The 22,042-nt window shown below is 42.3% G+C and overlaps 1 protein-coding gene across 1 annotated transcript; it reads left to right on the forward strand.

Moving 5' to 3' along the window:
* The first annotated feature begins 134 nt into the window (after positions 1–134).
* On the forward strand, positions 135–21,925 carry LOC136445128 (uncharacterized). The gene is made up of 40 exons (XM_066442989.1): positions 135–224; positions 586–869; positions 1,065–1,119; positions 1,352–1,486; positions 1,838–2,049; positions 2,377–2,507; positions 2,869–3,068; positions 4,516–4,661; positions 5,010–5,122; positions 5,612–5,831; positions 6,213–6,355; positions 6,549–6,619; positions 6,863–7,017; positions 7,385–7,551; positions 7,967–8,138; positions 8,406–8,537; positions 8,840–9,022; positions 9,647–9,803; positions 10,376–10,536; positions 10,815–10,959; positions 11,229–11,438; positions 11,589–11,689; positions 11,883–12,012; positions 12,785–12,906; positions 13,065–13,224; positions 13,589–13,659; positions 14,253–14,410; positions 15,079–15,289; positions 16,247–16,468; positions 16,678–16,884; positions 17,391–17,538; positions 17,935–18,110; positions 18,325–18,448; positions 18,847–19,018; positions 19,319–19,413; positions 19,645–19,815; positions 20,339–20,519; positions 20,862–21,028; positions 21,463–21,636; positions 21,888–21,925. The coding sequence occupies exons 1-40, from the start codon at positions 203–205 to the stop codon at positions 21,923–21,925; spliced, it is 6,042 nt and encodes a 2,013-aa protein (XP_066299086.1). The 5' UTR covers positions 135–202.
* The last annotated feature ends 117 nt before the right edge of the window (positions 21,926–22,042 follow it).

Here is a 22,042-nt window from a genome sequence, read left to right on the forward strand (position 1 = left end):
CTTATAAAATGCTACATGTTGTTAGTCTTCTTCTTTTGGTAAGCAATATATTCATGTAAATATGGAAGGCTTAAGCTTGGATGAAAAAAGTTGGACCGAATAGCAATTCTTGTTAAATCTCCTTTGCTTTGTTTTTCAGCCCCCCAAACGTATCCTGACGCTGGAAGACCAAGAAGAGGCCATTGTTGGCAACCTGACTTGTATGAGAACGGTCAGGCCCAAAGGTTAGACATAAACCTATGTATATATCATAGCTGAGAAATACAATCAATGTCAAGCATAAGAGTACATGTTAACATGGAACTTTTGCTTGTATGTTGTCAATTGATTTGTACATGCGATACATTAAGAAATCTAATATGACACTAGCCTGTAATACAAACCTATTATAGCTCCCGAGTCTCCTCTCCGCAAATAGAGAGCAATTTTTGCAAAGAGGAGACTCGGGAGCTAGGTTTGGATTCCAGGCTATAATGACGTAAACACGTCTTGCCTTCATTCATTATCATTGGCATGCTACCGAATGATCACCATAAGACATCACAATAACGATGACCAATGACTCTATGTCTTTAACTGCTACAGAATCACAGGAGAGGATCACATGTTTCCATAACATCGTGGAGGCATTGTATCACCTATCATCGGACAACCTCACACATGTGGCCAACACCTACATACCGGGCAACACAACATCTGATGACGACATAGAGAACCGTGACGCCATTGCTGACGCACTCGGCGCCATGGCAACCAACGACTCCCTCACCCTGCTGACTAAGCTGGTGTTAACACCGCATCAGAAGGATGCTAAGCTGATACTGAGGACACTCTTCCATTTCTTTGGATTGGAAAGTCCCCCACCACAGGTGTGCATTTCATAATGGCACAATATTTGTTACCTACAAGGTGCAGACTAATGTGATGTCAATAAGTATACATATTAGTCGTTTTCATTATTCCTCTGTTATATTGTCAAATTGCATAATCAACTTTAAATAGTTAGAATCATGCTAACAGATCCTGCTTGAAGATCATAATATGCTGTTCCGAATATTTTACAGATCGTTATTGAAACTGTGGAGAACATGTGCTTCAAATGGAGGATGGAGTTTGATGGTAAGTTACTTCCCCAGTAACAATTGAAATGGGGGTTGGGTGGGAGGTGTGGTGTAATTTGTATTGCATGTCTACTCTCCTGGCAAAATGTCTTATATACATTGAGTTATTTGTGCTCTAAAATCATCCGTATGTCGAATGCCATGTTAGTTTCCAGCAGTATAGTATACATAGTATTAAGTTGTGGGTGTTAAATGTTCGAGTATCAAGTCTATTTTGCGGTTACCACCAGATGAGGAGGACGGGCTACACGTGTGGACGCGGGCACACTTACTGCTCGGGACTCTGGCGGGAATCATCCACACCACCGACCCTGCACGAGCTAACACCATCATCGACCGACTCCATGGGATGGTGGAGATTCATGGTAAGTCTTTCTCGTCTCTGTGTGTTTGCAAGCCACAAATGAATTCAACATGTTGAAGGAAAATTTACGACATAATCTTCGAGCTCCATGGCAAAATAAGACTGCTACACCAAATCTCGGATGTTAATATGGCATAACTATATAAGCCTGGAGATAATTAACCTTTTTTAATGAATCCTCGCACCTGGAAAAAGAATGGACACTTTGATCTACATTAGGATACACCTTTTAACCGGTTATTGTGACTCGTAGTATAGCAACAAGTACCGTGCCTAATCGTAATTAAACTATACAAGCTCGAAGATATTCTGGCGACGTCATTGCCATAACTTAATTTTCTGTCTCCTAAAGACCCATGGAAGCACAGACAGCTGAGATCCGCCCTGACAGAAGAGGAGTACAGCAGTCACCTCCACGAGAAGGCTACGATCCTCGGTGCGCTGGGGAACGCCGGGATGGACAGGTCCTACGACTACTTCCTGTCCTACATGAACAGTACGGAAGCACCTTCTGTACTGAAGAGAACAAGTTTGACAGCGCTGAAAAGCTACGACCATGAGAAGGTGAGTTATACTCTTTTAGCCTTTATATATCAACGTGCACCTTTGTTATGTTTTTATGAGAAACATTTCAATTTGTATGTTAAGTATAGACAAATTATACAGGCAAGTCAGGTAGCAGGAGCTGATAGCAGCTTCCTACAATAAGATTGAAACTTACATTAAGGACTTATAAATGAACATACATAAATCATGATAACAATACAACAATTAATAGTGTCAAAAAAGGAAATGCTCCATTCCTTTCCTATCAAGAAGGCAGAAATAGTGTATCAGAATTAAGTTGATCTCTCCCAAATCCAAATCTTAAATCCCATTTTTTTCTAACAGGCGGCAGACGAGATTCTACGTGTGGCAATAGAAGATCCAGATGGCCACGTGCGGTACGCAGCCGCTCTGGACTACCTCGGCCACCCCCGGGCCTCCCAACTGTGGACAGTGCAGAAACAAATCAACGAGAGGTAAGAGTTGCCAAAGATGTGATCTTGTCACAGTTGAAGTAGCAAACATAATATGACATGTAACAAACGACATATGTATTAAAAGAATATCAATCAATTCATTCTTACTTTGGACGAAATGTCACACACAACGAAAACGTTTGCTACTTTCGAGACGAACTCTGTCTCTTCTTGAAACCCGTGATTACGTTCTCTTATCACGTGACTGATTATATTGGCTACCACGTGATCAGAGACAGTTATACAGGCTTAACGCCAATCCATTTTTGGAATACTACCTCGTTCATTACCATAGGTTTGCAGTGCCATTTCTGCACCTTTTATCATTAACAGTGATGCTTCTATTAATCATCATTTCTAGCTATTCAAGATATCAGAACCAGACGGCCATCGCAGCAGGAAGAGAAAAGAGGGGTCTGAGTGATTCCTTAGAAAAGTTGTTTAAGGGTTTCCACTTCAAACTGGAGACGCCCAGCATGGACTGGCAGAAGCGGATCGGCTCGAGCAAGATCGGTGCGTCCATGGGAATCGTCATTAGGAACGAGATGGAACTGGACCTGAGTGAGTGCAAACGTTATCAATGATTTTTAGTCAATCAATTGATCAATCAATCAATCAATCAAGCAAGCAAGCGATCAATCAAACAATCAACAAATCCATTGATTGTTTGCTATGTTTTGGACACTTTCTACTACTTGTTCAGCTGTGCAAACGAGTGATGATTATAGGTTGTGAACGAATATAGAAATAGCTATTGCCTTGGATATTTGGCCATTACTGGTGATAGTTTTCAATAAGACTGTAAATCCTGTGTTAAGTGAGACTATTCAAGCTTTGCAAGTTATATTTGTAGTGACACTTTTCGTTGATGAAAAAAAATGGTAACTTTCATTGTATTTTGACGGATGAAGGCAGCAGAAACAGCCTAAACGTCAGTAAAAAATTTAATGTTTTCGTGAGCACAACGTGGTCTGTATGTGCTTACAATCATTATGGTTGTTGCTTTGGTCTATTGTAGTTATGGCAATGTTCATAACAGCTTTGTACAAAACTGCTAGTACTGGTAGGCTTACCGGTTTTCCTTTGACGAGTTAAATCCTAAGAGAATCATTCAAATAATCAATCAATCAATCAATGAATTGTTTTTCTGTCTCAATGCATACATAGCAGTGATCAAAGCCTGGCAGTTACGGGAAGTAAACAAATTGAGGCAATAACAGGCAATTATTGGATCAGTTGCGTGGGTCCGGGCTTGCTCAAAGATAAAGGCTTTTGTCCTGACTTTGATATGTGGTCATTACAAAGATAAGGTAAAAGTCAACAACGCAGTCTAGTCAACAAAACATCATTTAGAGTATAAAGCTGTCTCGGATTATCACAAGAGGACTGATTAATGGGCGATGTTAGTCAAGTAAGGTCTCTAATGCAGATAAAGATTTGGTCATGGCTATTGTAATTGGGAAGTAATGAAAAAAAATAAGCTGCTGAATAACAACTGTCTGAAGACTAGTTTAGTGAACATGAAAATATCTGCCTGAGTGTCAAGTCACTTCAGGGTTATGACGAATATACTAGGTACACTTTGCTTTAATGGCGCTGGCGACCACATTCTTCATTAGACAATAGACATAGATTAGATTTGTCTTATACACTATAAAAATTCATATCATTCAACCTAAAGTATATTGAGGCGAAGAATAACGACTTTCTATGGCCAACAGTGCAATGTGGATCACAACGACAGGCGCTTAGGCCAGAGTAGCCTGGGTGCCATCCTATTTTTACCGGGGGCTCCTACACTCGCTACCTTCAAAAGCGAGTGTAGAAGCCCCGGTAGAAATAGGATGGCACCCAGGCTAAGGCCATGGCACATCAAGGCAGCCTCCTTCCCTTACTCAATAAATGTGCTGGAAGTTTCACGTTATATTGACAAATAATCATGTATGCAAAAAATCTAATGTACCACAAGGACAAACGGACTATCACTAAAACTTTGCCATATTTACAGAACCGCTGAAGGGTGGGTTCTATGTGGACGTGCTGGACTGGGCGTACGCCAAGGTGCACGTGGGGATAATCGGCATCGACTACAAATTCCTGGACGCGAGAGTCTGTTTCAAAGGACAGGCGGAGTACGAATTCAACATTTTTCAGGTAAGCAAACTTAGGGTGCCTGTTACAAAAATTAATTTCACGATATTGTAGCGTGATGTGAACAAATAGAAATCAATTGAAGGGATCTAAGGTGTGTTTGAAGCTTTAATCCAAGAGTGTTGTAAAAGTAGCATATGAATTCAACATTTTCAAGATATGGCAGGCGGCCGGACACACATTCTTTTGCACAGACATATATTGCGGAATATTGGATTGCTTTGTATTGTCCGATCCATATGCGATGTTATGTTTGAAGAAAAGCTATATGTGGAATATATGTGCGGTTGTGATATTAAGAATTTTGTGTCACATCAATCTTGAGCTCTTGCTCATCATTTCATTCTACAGGAGTTCAACTTCGAAGAGGTTTTCCGATTGGTTAAACTGTTTGACCGCGTGATCAAGACGGTCGTTGGAAATGTAAAGAACACCATCATCCGTTTCAAGCAGCTTCTGGGGAGGTAAGTAGGACTGTGTACTGGCACGTAAGTCCATAACTTATACATATATACATACATAAATATGAACATGTCTACTAGGTAAATAGCAATGACCAAATAGCAGCTATGTGGAGGCACAGGGAAATCAGATATCAAGATTCTTATCGTGTTATGACTTTCCACACGTCGATGGCAAACCAACATTTAGACAACAATGTAAGACACATGACTGCAAAAGACACTACAGGGGATATCCCTGGCTAAAAGAAAAGACCCTGTCTCTTACCCAGACAAAGGGAAGCTCTTACAGAGGATTTTTAGGAAGACACTTTAAATGTCACCGAAAACATGATTTTGTGTCTACCATTTAGACCAGTTTGTTTGCAAAATTGTAACTGCATCAATGTATGGAGGGCAGTAGATTATATCAATAGATGTGCATGGATAGTGTACTACAATTTCTGTGATAGCAACACTATAAGTCGATATGCATCGATGCTCTGTCAACAGAACGACGGGCTCCATTGACGGCATCTTCCGGGACATCATAGAAGCGGTGCAGAACCTCCCCAACCAAGTGCGCGAGTTCAGAGTCAAGGCGAAGGAGTTCATCAAGAAAGCAGGAGAATATACCAACCTCCCTCCTGTCGTGGAGAACGTCAAACAAGTGATCCACCGAGTCAGCGCGCTCATCACTGACGTCAAGGCTGAGGTCATGGAGTTTTACAATGTGAGTATGATATAGCATATCCTTGCACCTACTTTCAATCTACAACATCAGAAAGTAGCATGCCCTAATTCAAGCTGAAAGATGGACTAGGGCACAAGGAGAACCTCCTTAATTTGTCGCGACGCCTTCTGGATCCATCACCTTCCCCTTTTCAGGAGTTCACAGTCTTGTCGTAATTGGGAATTCTTGGATCCTGTAATAAGGAGCTCAATAGACATTTGTAGCCAATAGACCAATAAGCTCGGGATGCCAGGGTGATGGTTCAGGACTTGCAGAACGTCATTGAAGGTAGGGACGCTTAGATAAGTAGAGTGAACGTAGTCCGGACTAGGGGCAGGTAATGATAATGATGATGATTCATTGATAAATGTTCTCCTACAGTCCATCGCGGATGCAGTCACCATCACGCTCCCCTGGGCTGCCGACCAGATTAAGAACGGCGTGCAGATGGTGGTCAAGTCCATCGGAAAGCTGATCAAGACACCAAAGACTGCCATAGAAGACATCTTCAAAGGAGTCACAATGTAAGTAGCAGTAATCTGCATGTACCAGTGACAAGCCTGAGGAATAACAATCAGTTTCTCAGGGATACTTTGGATACTATCAAGGCCATTAGCAAACATACAAGATTTTTAAACAGCTAATCTTCCTGGGCATAGGAGTGAAATGTCCTCGGGAATGACAATTTTTGGGATGACTGTTTCGTCCTTATTTCAGGATCAAGTTCGCCGTGACCGGTGTCATCCAGGCAAAAGAGCGCATCGAGAAGGCTCTCTTGTTCAAGGAAGGTATGACTGGACCTTTTAGATAAAGTAAAACAATACCTCTGCCTTGGCGTGTAATGTTGTTCGTCCGTCGTCTTGTTTGTTGTATGGTCATTTTGTGTGTGTTTTGGTTGAAACGCAACGTTGAGAACTCTGTCGCCATGTAATCGTGATTTCTTTAGTCAACATCCATGAGCGACTACTGTATTCCAAACAGTATTTAAAAATGTGTTGTATTGTTTTCTTTTTTCTTCTTTTAAATCTCAGACAAGAAACTCCACTGGATGAACCTGCGAGACGAGCTGGCACAGATCTCTGACGACATTTCGGTGGCGTTTGACTCCCTTCTGAATCTGGATGACTGGGTCGTGCAGCAAGTAGAGTCCAACGACTTCACCAAACGATTCTTTGGAGTCGACGTTGTAAGTAAAAAAATCTTTGTAAGAACATTTTCTCAGACTATAGTCATTCCTATACAATAGATGATGCGTATGCATGGGGAGCCCATCTCCATTCATGTAGACTTTGTTCCACATACCTGTGCCATCACTACAACAGGAAGCGGCGAGTGCTCAACGTCTATACCATTCTGTGAGCTAAACAGAGAGAGTACTTATCTCAGAAACATCCCACCGAGAGGAAAATGTGTACCCATCTAGCTGCCTTAGTACATAGGCCGTGTGCTTGCCTATTAATCGCTTCCTTAGATACAAATGAGTGTTTTTATGATATTGCCATTTCGTAACTTAAGTCAACTTCTACATACAATGTTCTGATATTTTGTTCCAGAATGCAGTGAGACAACAGATTGTGACCGAGTTGCGTGAAATACTGAACGGGCTGCTCGGTCCCGTAGAACAAGTGTACCGGATTCCTAACATCTTCCTCTCCGCGTTCGAAGAGACTGTGGACCTCATCAAATCCATCAAGGACGGCTACAACGCGATCAAGAACGGGTACGTTACCGCTGTTGTACAAAGTTGTACAAACACGGCAGACTTTAGTTTCATACCATTGGAGAGAGGGGGTTTGATATAACTTAGCAAAGATCAAGTATAGGATAACATTGTTTACCATATCACACATAAACTTTGTCGCATTTGAATATTACCGCGTTAATGACTACTTTCTTTTTCACCTTCTTGTTACGCTTGTTGTGACCACGTATATCAAACAACATCAATCGTATTATACTACATGTGACCTCGAAAACAAAATACAACTTACTAACCATGTAGTTCCAACATGTGCCTTGTGGCAAGTATAGGTCAACTTTGTATACCTAATTACACATATATTGTCGCAATTACAGTTAAGGTGATATCTTACTTACTTTTAACAAAAACTTATTTTTACATTCCCCTATTTCAGTTACGACGAGGCTAAATCCCTGATTGAGCAAATCTTCGGGTCCAAGTCTGACCAAGATTTCCCAAGAAAGTATCTAGAGTCCGACTCATGCGGGGACGGATTCTATCCAAGCACTGGACAGGGACGTTATGCTGAACAAGGGGTGCTTCTAGAGGCAGCCGCAGGACAACAGGTAAGCAGCATTCTTAATGCTATGTCTTCTATATTTAGGATATTTGATCACCTCTATGTCTAAGTCCGTATGCTGATGTGTTATCAATCACAGAGCTTCTAAAGTCCCGTGATAGCAACGAATGTTACTTCCAAATGTAAAAACAGGCAATGTAAAAGTTTTCGTTGTTGGCAGCCGTCTGTCTCGAGAGGCAATGGCATCACACCCTGGCCGGTCGGTCTATGTCGATGCTTTCTGTGTCCCAATGACATTATTCATTTCGTACAGATTGGCGCCCCCTTCTCAGGCATCATAAGAAGTTCAGGCAACAACCAAGTAACCATAACGACGGACTCGATGGAGAAACTAGAAGTCATCATTGGCAACGTGAACTTCCTCCCCGAGAAAGAGATGAAACGGGTAAGGTGATCTTCGATCCTGCTCATCAATATCATTCTTAGGTGATAGTTGGTACATTCCCCTAATTTAGGGGGATGTAGGGGGATGTACCAATTAATCCTTCAAATAAAAAAGACTTATCTTCCAAATGACCAAAAACGATGATCAATTATTATAAGATTATGATTATAAGAAATTAAAATATGATGGTGAGCTTTTGGAGCAACATTGTCTGGATCATAGATTGACAACATTGTCTGGATCTTCGTTAATTGATGTTGAAAACTGCATGTCTAGTCTTCATCTGTTGTTTTCCATCACAGGTGTTCAAGGGGACCCTGATCGGCACGGTGTCGAGCTCTAGCTGCCAGCCTAACCACATCCACCTCGCGATCAGAAACATCGAGTCCGGAGGGTTGGTGGACCCGACTCGCTTCATGGAGAAGAGAGACATGGTAGTCCCGGGCTGGGTACAGGAGTGCGGGGACTGGCACCTTATTTTCAAGGTACAATCAAGTGTACATTCAAGTACATTCGAGTGTACATTCGAGAGTACATTCGAGTGTACATTTGAATGTACATTCAAGTGAACATTCAAGTGTACAATCAACGGTACTTTCAACTGTGCATTCAATAGCAGGCACATACATACTAGATAGCTTGAAATAAATAGATGTGGTAAATTAGGTGCGACAGGTCCTTGGGTGTTATATAACCAGCTGCTGCCGCGCACCATGCCTGTGAAGCTGGTGTATAAAACCGAAGGGCGGCTGTATCGGCTGTCAAGATACAGATCAACCTCCTAAGATGATATTTTCACATCCGTTCATATCTATTGATAATCTCCAAAAATAAGAGCACTTTTTGTGCCACTGGGGGGTTTGTGGTTGCTAGTCTGTTTGCTTTTTTTGTCAGTTTGTCGCTGGAGACAGTAATCCGAGAAGTATAAGGGGCGATTTTCTACCAACAGTATTCATAGCACTTGGTGTGAAGAAAAAGAGAGATCTTATGCGTCTTTTGGATTTTAAGTTAATTTCTCCGTGTCCTTTGTAAAATAATGTTTGTAAAAGCTAGAGCTATCAAGACGTCTCAATCCCCCTTGTGAATGGCTCCGTCCCCTTATTTCACAGAATAAAGTCGTATCCAGAGGGAACTTTGGCGGCTCCAGAGAAGAGGACACTTCACCTGCGCGAACCGAACCCGACATCTCTGATCTCGACCAAGAGTTTCCTAATGTCAACGACAGAAAGAAAAGGGACGTGGGGCAGTGGTTTGACCAAGCAAAGGGTAAAAGAAGGAAAATAATTAAACTAATTTACCGTTACTATCTGATCATGATATTACTTCATTTAAAATATTTCACATTTTCGCCTTCACGTATATGGTCGTTACGACAACGTGCATTTAACACTATCAACCTTCCTTTCACCTAGTGGTTGCCATATTTTAAGATGTGTAAATGTTCTTTCAATATATTTTTAAGGAGTAGACCTATATCACATATGGACACGAAAACAATTGCAAAGAACTCACAGTGTAAACATGGTACATGTATACAGCAGGCTATACATATGTGAATGCGTAAAACTGAATGACCGATGATGATGATGATGATGATGGTGATGATGGTGATGATGGTGATGATGGTGATGATGGTGATGATGATGATGATGATGATGGTGATGATGATGATGATGATGATGATGATGATGATGATGATGATGATGATGATGATGATGATGATGATGATGATGATGATGATGAAAACTGAATATTAGAATTCCACAATCTCCTGGAACTTCTGCCTTTTGACATATATCCTAGACAGCTATATTGACCTGCTCACGTCTCAACCCCAGATTTCGTGAGCAGCCTGGACCTTCCTGACATGAATGAGATCGTCTCGCTACTCGACTTTGACTTCCGAAGTCTGAAACTCTCCAAAGTGTTCGAGTTCATGGTGTCGTCAGGACTGGCGGATGCCAAGGCCAGACTTGAACAGACAGTGGAACGACTTCTGGTTAGTCGTGCTGTTCTTAACTAACATCCCTATGAACACACAAACCTTCCTTTTCGCCTAGTGCTTGCCATATTTTAAGATATGTTATTTCAATATCTTTTTAATGAGCAAGACTGATCCATAACATATTGAAAATCACAGAGAAGATTGGAAAATGTAATTTTATCACTATCTTTAACATCTGTAGTCATATTTCAATGCTAATGATATGCCAAACACATAGAAAAAGTAACCATTGAAGAATAGTTGAACATGTACGCTGCTGTTTCTCTTGTTAGGAGTCACTCCATTTGGAGAAGACCTCCTGCCCTGTACCAGAGACACTTGATGACGCAGCGCTGAAGAGAATTCTGCGAGACGGAGGGAACCCTGCCACAGGGTCCCGCAGCACGCTGCTTAAAAACTACAGGAAACCAGAAAACCGTACGTACTTTAACAGCTGCAGAGCATCAGGTAATCTTTTAACTGCTGTCTCGTTATGCCGCCCCATGGCCCAGGGTATGGCGTTCATTCTACCGTTGTTACAAGCGCTGTTTTCCTTTAAAGCTGATCATGAAAATTAATGTAAATTGTTAGTGTCTTTTTTTACAGTACATATATTACGAAATTCGTATGTTCTATCAATCATTTACAGATTGAAGTATGTACAAATTGATTGCAATTGATCTATTGGAGATTTCATTTTCCTTCAGGATGCCCCGATTTAAGGCAGCATCTACCAGACAACATGCACTGCTTCTTCGAGGATAGCTGCCTGGGAGTGACCTGCTGTGTGGAGCTGGATCTAGTTTTCACCAAGCGGTCTATCAGTGCGTTTGCAGTGGTTGACCCTTGTAGCAACCAGCTGACGCTAGGTTTGGGGTCATGGAGAAAGACCTTCAACATCATCGACCCTTCCTTTGGTAAACTTTTAGTCTGTCTTTCCATCTAACTCTGCTTATTAATAACTGTTTGAAACAAATTAGCTTGATAGAAATGAAATATCCAATTCTAAAGTTATATGCCTTTTCTACCAAGCACAGCATTTTACTGATCTGTATTCATTTAAACAGCGGAAGAAGCTGTCGGACCTTCTGAAGAAAATCTACAAATTCTGGACATCGCGCAAGTGATGTTCAAGTACAAAATCGTGAAGATTTCAGGTGGTATTGAGGTAGGAAAATGCACTCTTTCAATCCTACAAAATAGCATATTACATACTTTTGATTGTTATGTCTAGTATCTGCTAAAGATGTATGACCTTCCTGCCATTTTCAGTCAATCTCTTGTTCATTCATTCATTTATTCAATCATTCATTAACTCCATTCATTCATTCATACATTAACAAATCGAACTGTTCTTTCAGCTCACCTACCAAGTGACCCTCTGCTCAGTACTGGACGACCTGTGCCTGCCCTATGTCAGCGTCTTCAGCAGGACCAGACTTCAGCTGGGAGTTTGTCAAACAACCGCCTTGGCTGGAAGGAGAAAGAGAAGTGGGTCTACTTATTTTTCCTAAACTTTATCTCAAGTCAACTGAGTTTTTTAATTAGATTTCCTTGAATAAATGAAAGCTAATTGTACCTATGCCTACTGCCTACGTGCACAGGCCAGAAACTGGCCCCTTGCTTTCCAGGTGGATCTTCCATGAAGTCCTGTCCCTTGCCCTAGCCTCTGCTTCCCGAATGTTTAACCCAGTGTCCTTCACGATCTGGTCTTTCCATCTCTTGGGTGGTCTTCCCCGGGGTCTATTAGTAAGCGTTTATGCAGTAGCATACCTATCGATCTATGTTTTAGTATCGATATGTAACAGTACCGTGTATGGTATCTTTTTATTGCTCGTCTTGCTTTAGACGCAGCCGTATCTATAGTAAATCTATTTGTCAAAATTGCCAACATCTATGACACCGTTGACAAGACACCAGACTTTTTTCGACACACCCACTACAACCACAAGAATACTACTGTAAATGCAGAAATGTTCGAGGTGGTTTTATGTTCGCGGTTTTCGCGGCGACCATTTCACCGCGAACTTAAAATCACTGCGAACATGTTTGTCCAATGCTGTAGCAGTATTTGATTGTAGCGCTACCGCGAACTCAGAATCACCGCGAACACTCAATTTTCCCCTTAACGCGAAATAATAACCACGCGAACTGAAATGCATTTAAAGTATCAATCTGAAATCGGTAGCCTATCCAGTGACGTTGGCCTATGCTGTTTTCCACATTGGGACCATTGACTTTTTTCATCTCATTCGTACACCAGGCATTGCGGATTTGGCGCAGTTTTCTATAGGCGACATTGAGAAGCTGATTGACGACGCTAACATGCTAGCAGATGACGTCACCGATGTTATCCGGGAACTACGAACACTGTATCGCGATATGGTACGTGAGTGTCAACAAACATGCCATATTATGGCCTACATGTTCACAGACAACTGGTTGACATGGTTTCAATTTTCCCAAAACATTTTTATCTATGAAATTGGACATTTGAGCCGTGAATATTCCAACTATCTTGTCTCCGTGCTTTGTCTTCACAGGCCTTAGCAGCCATTGACAACGCTCTACATCAGGTATTCAAGGACCAGTTCACGTCTCTGGACAAGAAGCTGACGTTTAGAATTCCATTCGGACCGTACAATGTCAAATTCTTCGAGTACACAGTTTTCTTCCCCCTTGGACCGATTCCCATGTTTTTCCGTATGTACCACTTACGTTTTACAGCACAATTAGCCTCTACCGGGCCCTAAAGATGGCTAGATAAAAAGCAGAAATTGGCCAAATAGAGTGAATAGTATGCTAAGGGTGTCGGCTACAGATAGAGGGAACATTGGCCACCTACAAAGCGGCCAACTGTACCCCTATATAGCAGACTAACTCCCATTGCATGTTACCAGTCCATTTTCTACCCCATCCAGCCCCCTCTGGAGCCTGGTAGAGGCTACAGCACAGTTACATTTACCAACACAGAGTTGTAACTCTTTGATATTTGTGATTATGGGTAGTTAGAAAGACTTTTTGCATTTTTAAAACAAATATATCATAAACATGGCCTTGATTACAGGTTGGGGTGCAGGTGGGAGTTACGGCATGGTTTTCTCCACGGACGTTCGACTGCTTTCTATGGAGGCCGATGTGAGTTGATCTTGACATTTGGACTATTCACTGCCCGTTTCAGTACTGCTGCCCTACGGTAGTCCCACGCATGTATACCAAGCTCTATCTACGTGATTCTACGCATGCCCAAAATCATGAGTATCCGTCTTTTGTATGACATTTACTAGGTTGCAAAACGTCAAGTATCTGCCAAAATTAGTTACTCAAACAACTGGATAAAATGTTGAAACAGTCAGACGTTTCAGACAGCATCCGCTGTTTTTCGTCAGTGACTGAGGATAGGACTGGAAAACCAGGTTATATACCAAAACTCTGAATAGATATGTTAATGAGGTTAAGACAATTTAGGATGGCTTGACATAGTCTTCAAAAGAAGATGAATTCACCACAAGGTTGTATGCTAATAGTTCAATTAGCTACTGTTGTTTTTATACAGTCTGTCTGAAACGTCTGACTATTTCAAACTTTTATCCAGTTGCTTGAGTATCTAATTTTGGCTTATCTTACTGGATGTCTAACCTTCATCAAGTTTCGCTCATACTCATTGATACATGGAAGACGTATTCCATTCAGAATCTACTGACTGATTCCTTGATTAACTTCCCTGACAGGTTACAGTGACGCCCACAGTGGGGTGCCAGGTCTGGGGTGCCCTTGGTATATGGCTCGGTCTGTTTGAGGGGAGACTGGAAATCCGAGGGTTCATTATGACAACCTCGTTCCCGTGCAAGGCCGAACTACAATTCACCAAGTTCCCCTTGGATGTGGGGTGAGAGAATGTTTGCTGATTGTAGCCATAGTCTCTCTTGTAATTGTAATGCTTAAATCCACACAGAAATGCATCTTTGCCCAGACAACAACACAAATATATTAGGTAGAACATGAAAGCATGATTTTCAACTAAACTATTGACTAAGTACGAAACCATTTATACACAAAAATGTTATTAACGATTATCAAGACTAAGATCATACTAGTAAGAGACTACTGGAAGGACAGCTTACAAGGGAATCCAAGTACATAGTAAGATTTTCAAAGAACGCGTCAACCAATGAAGCATTCCACCACGTCATCAGTCTACCATTACCAAGTTATCAACTCAGGATTTAGGTGTTCAAAATGTTTTTCCTGGAACTCGTTACCAACAAGTACAGTAGGCACATTCTCATCAGATAGCTAGCAGCTTGATGTGCATATAAATGAATACAGCAAGGTCAAAAGGTTAGATGTGACAGGTCGTTCAGTGCAATTCTTAATATAGCCAGCTGCCGCCGCGCCACGTGCCTGCGAAGCTGGTATATTACGCCGAAGGGCGGTTATACCGGCTATACACACATATACGTATACAGAAGCCAGAGTGTCATTCCGGAAGGTGGTAATAACGTATATATAGATAGAGATAACCTGTGATTTTTACTCAACTGTGTTGTTTTCCAGTATCCGGATGGACATGAACTTGGTTCCGCTAAGACTGGAGCTCCGCGGGATTCTGGAGTTGACAATACCTCTGGTCTTCAAGACCATCAGAAAAACTCTGATCAACAAGCTCCTCTGGCAGTACTCCACCCCGACGATACACGCGACGATATTCGCCATCAACTCAGACGAACCGGACACGTCACCGCCCGATTTCAAAGTCTTTGATTCGGTACGTTCTTTATATAGAATGGTTACTTAGAAACGGGGTAGATTAAATAATTACACTACATACATAGGGATGAATGTGAGATGAACTAACTGCAAACGAAATTTTAGAGTGAAAAGTACAAAGCCTTTTCAAAAGGTAGCAGAAGCCAGTTTTCCCCCTAGGTGGATTTCTATAGTCACGGAGCAAAAGGGGACTGGCTTTACCGCGGTAAAAATCGTACTAGTAGCTAAACATTATATTAACTGATTGTAGGCTACATTTTAGGGTGATCAGACGACCAACATTGACCTTTGTGGGTCTTCAATATAATACATTTAAAAGGTAGCAGAACTCAGTTTTTTGCTATGGGGATTTCCATAAGGACCACAAAGTGACTGGCTTTGACGCGGTAAAAAGCATAGTAGGTACAAATCATATCAGGCGGTATTTAGGGGAATCGGACTGACGACCGCGACCTTTGGGGGTCTTCCGAAACATCCTGGAGAAAAGAGTTTTCGCCCATTTGGGATTTCTATAGTTAAGGACCACAAAGTAAAACACTTCGACCCGGTAAAATGTATAGTCACAAGAGCAATACGAAAATCAAATATGACAATGACAATACGCTTGAGTATAGGGTACAACCTACAAATATTCAACAACAAAAAAACTTTACAACCCAATTCATGAAATCTCAACCCGACATATGTCTTTACCATACAGAACAGTTCATGCATGATGCCAGTAAATCCAGTCTTACATCTCTTGCAATGTCATCTTCTACATAAGTTCACTATATGCGTTTGTGTAGCCGCTTGACAGCGGAGTGGCGAGACGAGCAACCTAGACGACCGACATATTTTCTTATCATGCAGGATAGTTTACGCATGGTGCCTCTAACGTAAGACTTTCTAGTACCCAGTCTTACATACATCTGTTGCACTGTCATCTTAACCTTTGCTGTATGCACGTGTGTAGCCGTTTGAAAGCGGCGTGGCCCGGCGAGCCGCCCAGTCGACCGCCTGTACCGTGCTGCAGCAGTACGGGCGGGACTACACGGAGCCGGCCTTCCTGCTGGAGCTGGCCGTGGAGGACGACAGGAGCGAGGTGGACCTCAACTACTCCGTCGGCGTCACCAGGGGAGGCAGCGACCAGGTGTTAGATCAACCGCTGGGAGGGTTTACCACCATAGTGGCACAGGTATTCATCATCTTAGAAGTCTGTACTTAATTTGCAAAATACTTTACATACCCACATTTTCAACCGGAGCTTTGGCCTTCTTTGGTCCACTGACCAAATCATCACTTTTGAAACATGACAGATTTCCTGTATTTTTACACGCTGACGTTATGTAACGCTCATTATATATTGCGCTATTACTCAATCATTGGTGATATGTTGTCCCTAAGATTCTGCGAGGAGGAGTCCCTCTCTACTTCACGGTGACGGCCACCAACTCGGCCCAGCAGACCTCCCTGGCTACTTGTGAACTGCCTACCTATGACGTCACGCTGCCGGGGGGACGTGTCACCCCAGACTTCATCTCGACAAGCCATCCCAGCATCCTTCGCTCGTCGGCTGTCGCCTTGGACGATGCAGCCTTAGTGAACCAGAAGGCAAGAGCCAATCCGTGCTCGTGCTATAGTTTCGTTGAAACCGGTCGCTTTGTCTTTAGAATGAGCCCTGCACTTGCCCATGTTATTGTTGATCTAACTGGTAGCTTTGTCTTTATAATGAGCCCTACACGTGCTCATGCTATCGTTGAAGCCTGTCAGTTTGTCATTAAAATGAGACCAATCCGTGCTCGTGTCATCGTTGAAACCTGTCGCTTTGTCTTCAAAATACGCCCCACACGATGGTCACTTTATTTACCGATACCAGTATGGAAAACACTTGAGGTTCAATGTGTAGTACATGACGTCATCATGTGGTCAGGGGTGGGTCAAAGGTGCAAGAAAGTCGATACCGCCCACCGTTAAGTTCAAGGGTTAAAGGCCAGATGACGTGTTTTACACTCCTTTTATGGGTTGCATCAAGAGGTCAAGAACTGTAAAATGTGGTTTCTGCCAACATAGACTAGTTTTTATTCTAGTTTTGATTTTTCCATGTTTTTGTTGGATAGGAGGCTATAGGGTTCGGACGGAAGGTGTATGGTGATCAGGTCGTCCCGTGGAAGGAAATCAACATCACCAAGATCCACGTTGAAATCACCATCGGACATGACCCGCACGACACCCGCAATCTGGAGTACTTCGCCGCGCCGCGTCTTGGTGAATTCATTACACACACTTTTGCTTGATTTATTTTGCGCATTGTTGAATCGATGACAGCAATGGACGCCTCCCATTCTTTATTGTATAGATGGGCTTCCATGTTTAAAACGCTACAATGTATGCCGAATATTTTGTTCAGTTTTGAGAAAAGTCTGTTAATTTTCTGTCCACCACACTACATTGTTTTACTACTAGCATTGTTAAAGAGAACCGACTCATTACTAGTCCTATCACGTGCGACTGCGGGGACTAGTAATCTCAGCGATGAACCGTGAGAGCCAGTAAGCCTGTACCGTCCCCCGTCTCTACCATTCTCCAAGAAAATGGATATGGGGTTTGCGTATGCATCACGATCAAGCTTGTTTTTAATAACATGCATCCTGTTTTATGCAGGGAGAGTGCTATCGAAGCCCCACCACGTAGCTCACTATCCCTACGCACAGAAGTGTGCCCGGGACTGCCTAGCGCTGCCACCAACGAAATGTCTCAGCTTCAACTACGACTACAGCGACGGCGGGCGCTGTGAACTGCTGGAGGAGATAGAGGGGCACGGCGTCGTCATGTATACGGTGTGTTAGAAATATTGTTTTTTGCATGGCAAAGGTGGAAGGAATCTTTATGCAGCAGATTATGTTTTGGGCGACGATAGTTTGTTGGTTTGTCTGTCGGTTTCTTTTGTTTGTTTGTTGGTAAGTTGGTTGGCTGCCTGGCTAGCTGGTTTATAAACAGGATACGTTGCTGAAGAAAGCAACTAAGACATAATCTATTTCCTGTTGCCTAAAGGACGGTATTTTCCACAACTTTGAACGTCTCGGTATCGGCCATGCCGTGGAGGTGGGTCACGAGGATCTGAACCTGATCCACAACCAGCTGTACTACTATAACCTGTTCCTCAACAACACAGTGGGTAAGTCATTATCAGACCTTATGTAATTGACATGTTTTTAACCATTTACATTAGTGTATGACTAACGTTGCATTGATATCAAGAAAAATGGCCTGGACCAATAAGGGTACCCTGACGATGTGGTAAAATATGGCACTAAATATGTAGTAACTTGAATTATGTTCAAGATTGAAATGTTCAACTTCTGAATTAGACAGCAACTACGTAATAGGTAAAGTTCTTTGAGACTGTCAAATTTGGTGTATTCTGGTCCTAGTTTTCCTTTTTTCTTTTCTTTCTGTGCAATGTTAACGTTGCTAATTTTCATTTCATGGAGACCACAGGAGAACTAGATTAATTTTCAATTAGCTAAGTCTAAAGCAAATCAAACTTAAACTCTTTCTTGCTACAATAATCAGGCTACACGAACATCCTGACATCCCCGGCCGTGATAGTTGACTTCGTCCCCCCGTCTCCCGGACCGCTGGCGAACGTGAGTCTGGACGAGACGAACGCGGAGGTGTGTGAGGAGTTTGTACCGGACGAGTGGGAGGACAGATGTGTGGAGCAGACGCCTCTACCCAACCACAGGTACGAAATACAATATAAATACAAAATTCAAGTTACAGTTTAATGCTCTTTTATGACAGTTTGTTGCTTCATTCTATACATGTACGTCTACATAAAACTTTTGGTACCCCTTGAAAATGAATAGAAAAATTGTGTTATTTATCTAATAGTTTACCTTAAAATTTACAGCAAAATATTCAGCCAAGCCAGATTGAAGTTTAGGAAAACTCTGCAATTGTACGTAAACTGAAGTAGTTCATTCTGGCTGGATAAAGACCTTATGGCTCGTTATATAGGTCTTTATTTATCCCATCCACACAGGGCCATTATAGACGGAGAGGGGTCCGGGACTGTGTTTAACGGGAACAAGCCTCTGGAGGACCTGCGCTATTTCCGGCCGAATACCTACGTCACTGGTACGTATCATTCGATGTTATTATCATATAGATAGCCTTATAAATGTTATCATCAGTACCGAGTTTAAAATCTTCTACATGTAGTGCGATCATGACAAATGAAGTATTTGCTCTTTATCCAAGGATTTCTCATTTTTTTTCATATAGCAATATTTACATTAATGTCCTTAATGTTTAAGCCAACGATGTTCCGACTTAATCTTATTAAAAAAACACAATTCAATTTTCCAGCGAATTGGGACGGTTTCCATGACAACGAGACGGGTATTTTCGGGTACACGTGGACAGTGGGGACGGACCACTGTCAGGATGACGTCCATCCGCACAAGGACCCGCACTCCCACCTGTATGGGGAGGACGAGTGGACGCACCAGGGGCTCGCCTACCCGCTGGAGCTGGACGGTGAGTCAAACCTGTCTGTAACGACCACGCAAGGGATTTTAGAAAAATGGCCGCAGTAGACATGTGGTCACTAAGGTTGCATTGGTAATGAATAAAATAATCTATGGGACAAAAACAGTGACCATAGTGGACAGGTGGTCGATGTCCAGAAGCGACCAGTCGCAAAAGTCATTATAACTTAATGGATGAGATGAAGTGTCTAACATTGTTGAGTGTGTATCCAGTTCTTTAACAAGCCTTCTTTCTGAAAAATGTCTGGAAATGGCCACATTAGACACTACAAATCCGATTCTTTTAAAGCGAATAAAATCATCTAAGAGACCACAAGAAAGCGGACAGGTGGTCCTTATCCAGATGCGACCAAAAGCACCAGTCATTATAACATCTTGAAGCAAGCGGATGAGATTATGTGTCTAATATTGTTGAGTGTGTATTCAGTTTTCTTAACAAGCCTTCTTTCTGAAAAAAAATATTGCGCATAATGAAATATTGTACATAAAGAAATTTTGCTTCAATCCAATAGATGGCTTCTATCACGTGTCCGTCCGCGCCTTGAACAAGGTTGAGTTCGGCGGCCCCCTAGCGACCACCGTGTGCCACACCACCCCCTACGTCATCGACACCACACCTCCATTCGTCAACCACGTCAAACTCATCAGTTACGACGAAGTCACCTACGAACTCATTGTGGAGTACAATGTCAGGTAAGGACCAGTAAACGTTTACAAGCATCGAAATGTAAAGTCTGTCTATCCTAACCACTCAAGACAAGACTTAGGCAGAAGTCAAAATGCTTGGATCAATGAAATAAATAATCTAAAACTTAAAAAGATGATCATCAAAAGCGGCACCAACAATGACCAGGTGAGCCTTATGAAGTGGTGGTCAGTAGTAAACCTTGCCTGTTATTTGAGTCTTTTATCCTTTGCCGTAATGATAAACAAACTAGCCATGGTGCCTCAACAACCAAAAAGGAGGTCATGGGATAGTAAGGTGAGGTGAGGAATGATGATAAAACTGTTGCTGTTCCACTGTTGTAATTTCAGTGACCCACTCTCCAACATCCGGGAGGTTGACATCGGGTTGGGGAAGAGCCCCAGGGATGTGTTCATCAAGGACTGGCATCGTCATGACAACCGTACCCACGTGGTCCTGTACTACCGGATCCCGGACGGCATCCCCACATGGATCAAAGTCAGGGCTATCAACAATGGTAAGGGTTGAACCTATGAAAGCACACTATAGTGCTAGAACACGTGGCTGATGAACTGTCTCCCTTCACATAGACAAAGGCAATCATTATGCTTCTGATGCCTGTTTTACTTCCTTTTTAACCTAGCCAGGTATCCAAGCCTATGATAGTTCCCGAGTCTCTGCTGCCCTCTCCGCAAATACTAGATCTAGAGGAGAGGACAGAAGAAAGTCGGGAGCTATTATAGGTTTGAATACCAAACAATATTAACCACCAGCGGTCCAAAGTATGTTAAAGACCCAGGCATTGATCCTCTGCACGATAACAAAACCCAACTCACATAAAGATTAAACTAGGGGTTCAAACGGAGAGAGAAAGACTCAAAAGAGTTTTGCATTACAAGTTTAACTTTGTATAGCTGTTTTCTGACAATACTTCCTACTGCGTCCGACCAGTCGACCTGCGAACAGCCAGCCATGCCCCCAGACCCCTGATCGTGGACTTGACGCCGCCGGTCCCGGGGACAGTTCATGACGGGGAGACCTACAGCCGGGACCGGGCCTTCCAGGCGGTCGGTAACCGGATCTGCGCCAGCTGGAAGGACTTTCACGACGAGGAGAGCGGAATCGGTAACTTTATTTTCACTGAAAACGATTTTTACAAATTTCAAATGATCCTTGAGGTAGTTGTCCATAAATGCGTTATAGAAATTCGATATTCTTGTATCTGTCAAATGTAATTTAACTATACTAGCTCGTGGACTGCCATAGGATCTAACGATATTCTTCAGTTTTGAGAAATGTATATTGTGTTGAAAGAAATAGATGCAGTAATGTATCACCAACCAATCAAGTTAAACATACACTCTGCCCAACTACAGATACATACTTGTTAACTGTCATCCAGCTGAGTGTGTAAATAATGTCATACGCTTTCAAGATTAAACGGATGAATTTCTATCTCCTTTGATTGCAACGTAAACTGCATGGAAGAGATTGATGTTTTTTTCAACTATGACAGGCTTTTACCTGTGGG

This window comes from Branchiostoma lanceolatum, chromosome 11, assembly GCF_035083965.1.
Source record: "Branchiostoma lanceolatum isolate klBraLanc5 chromosome 11, klBraLanc5.hap2, whole genome shotgun sequence".
Classification (NCBI taxonomy): Eukaryota; Metazoa; Chordata; class Leptocardii; order Amphioxiformes; family Branchiostomatidae; genus Branchiostoma; species Branchiostoma lanceolatum.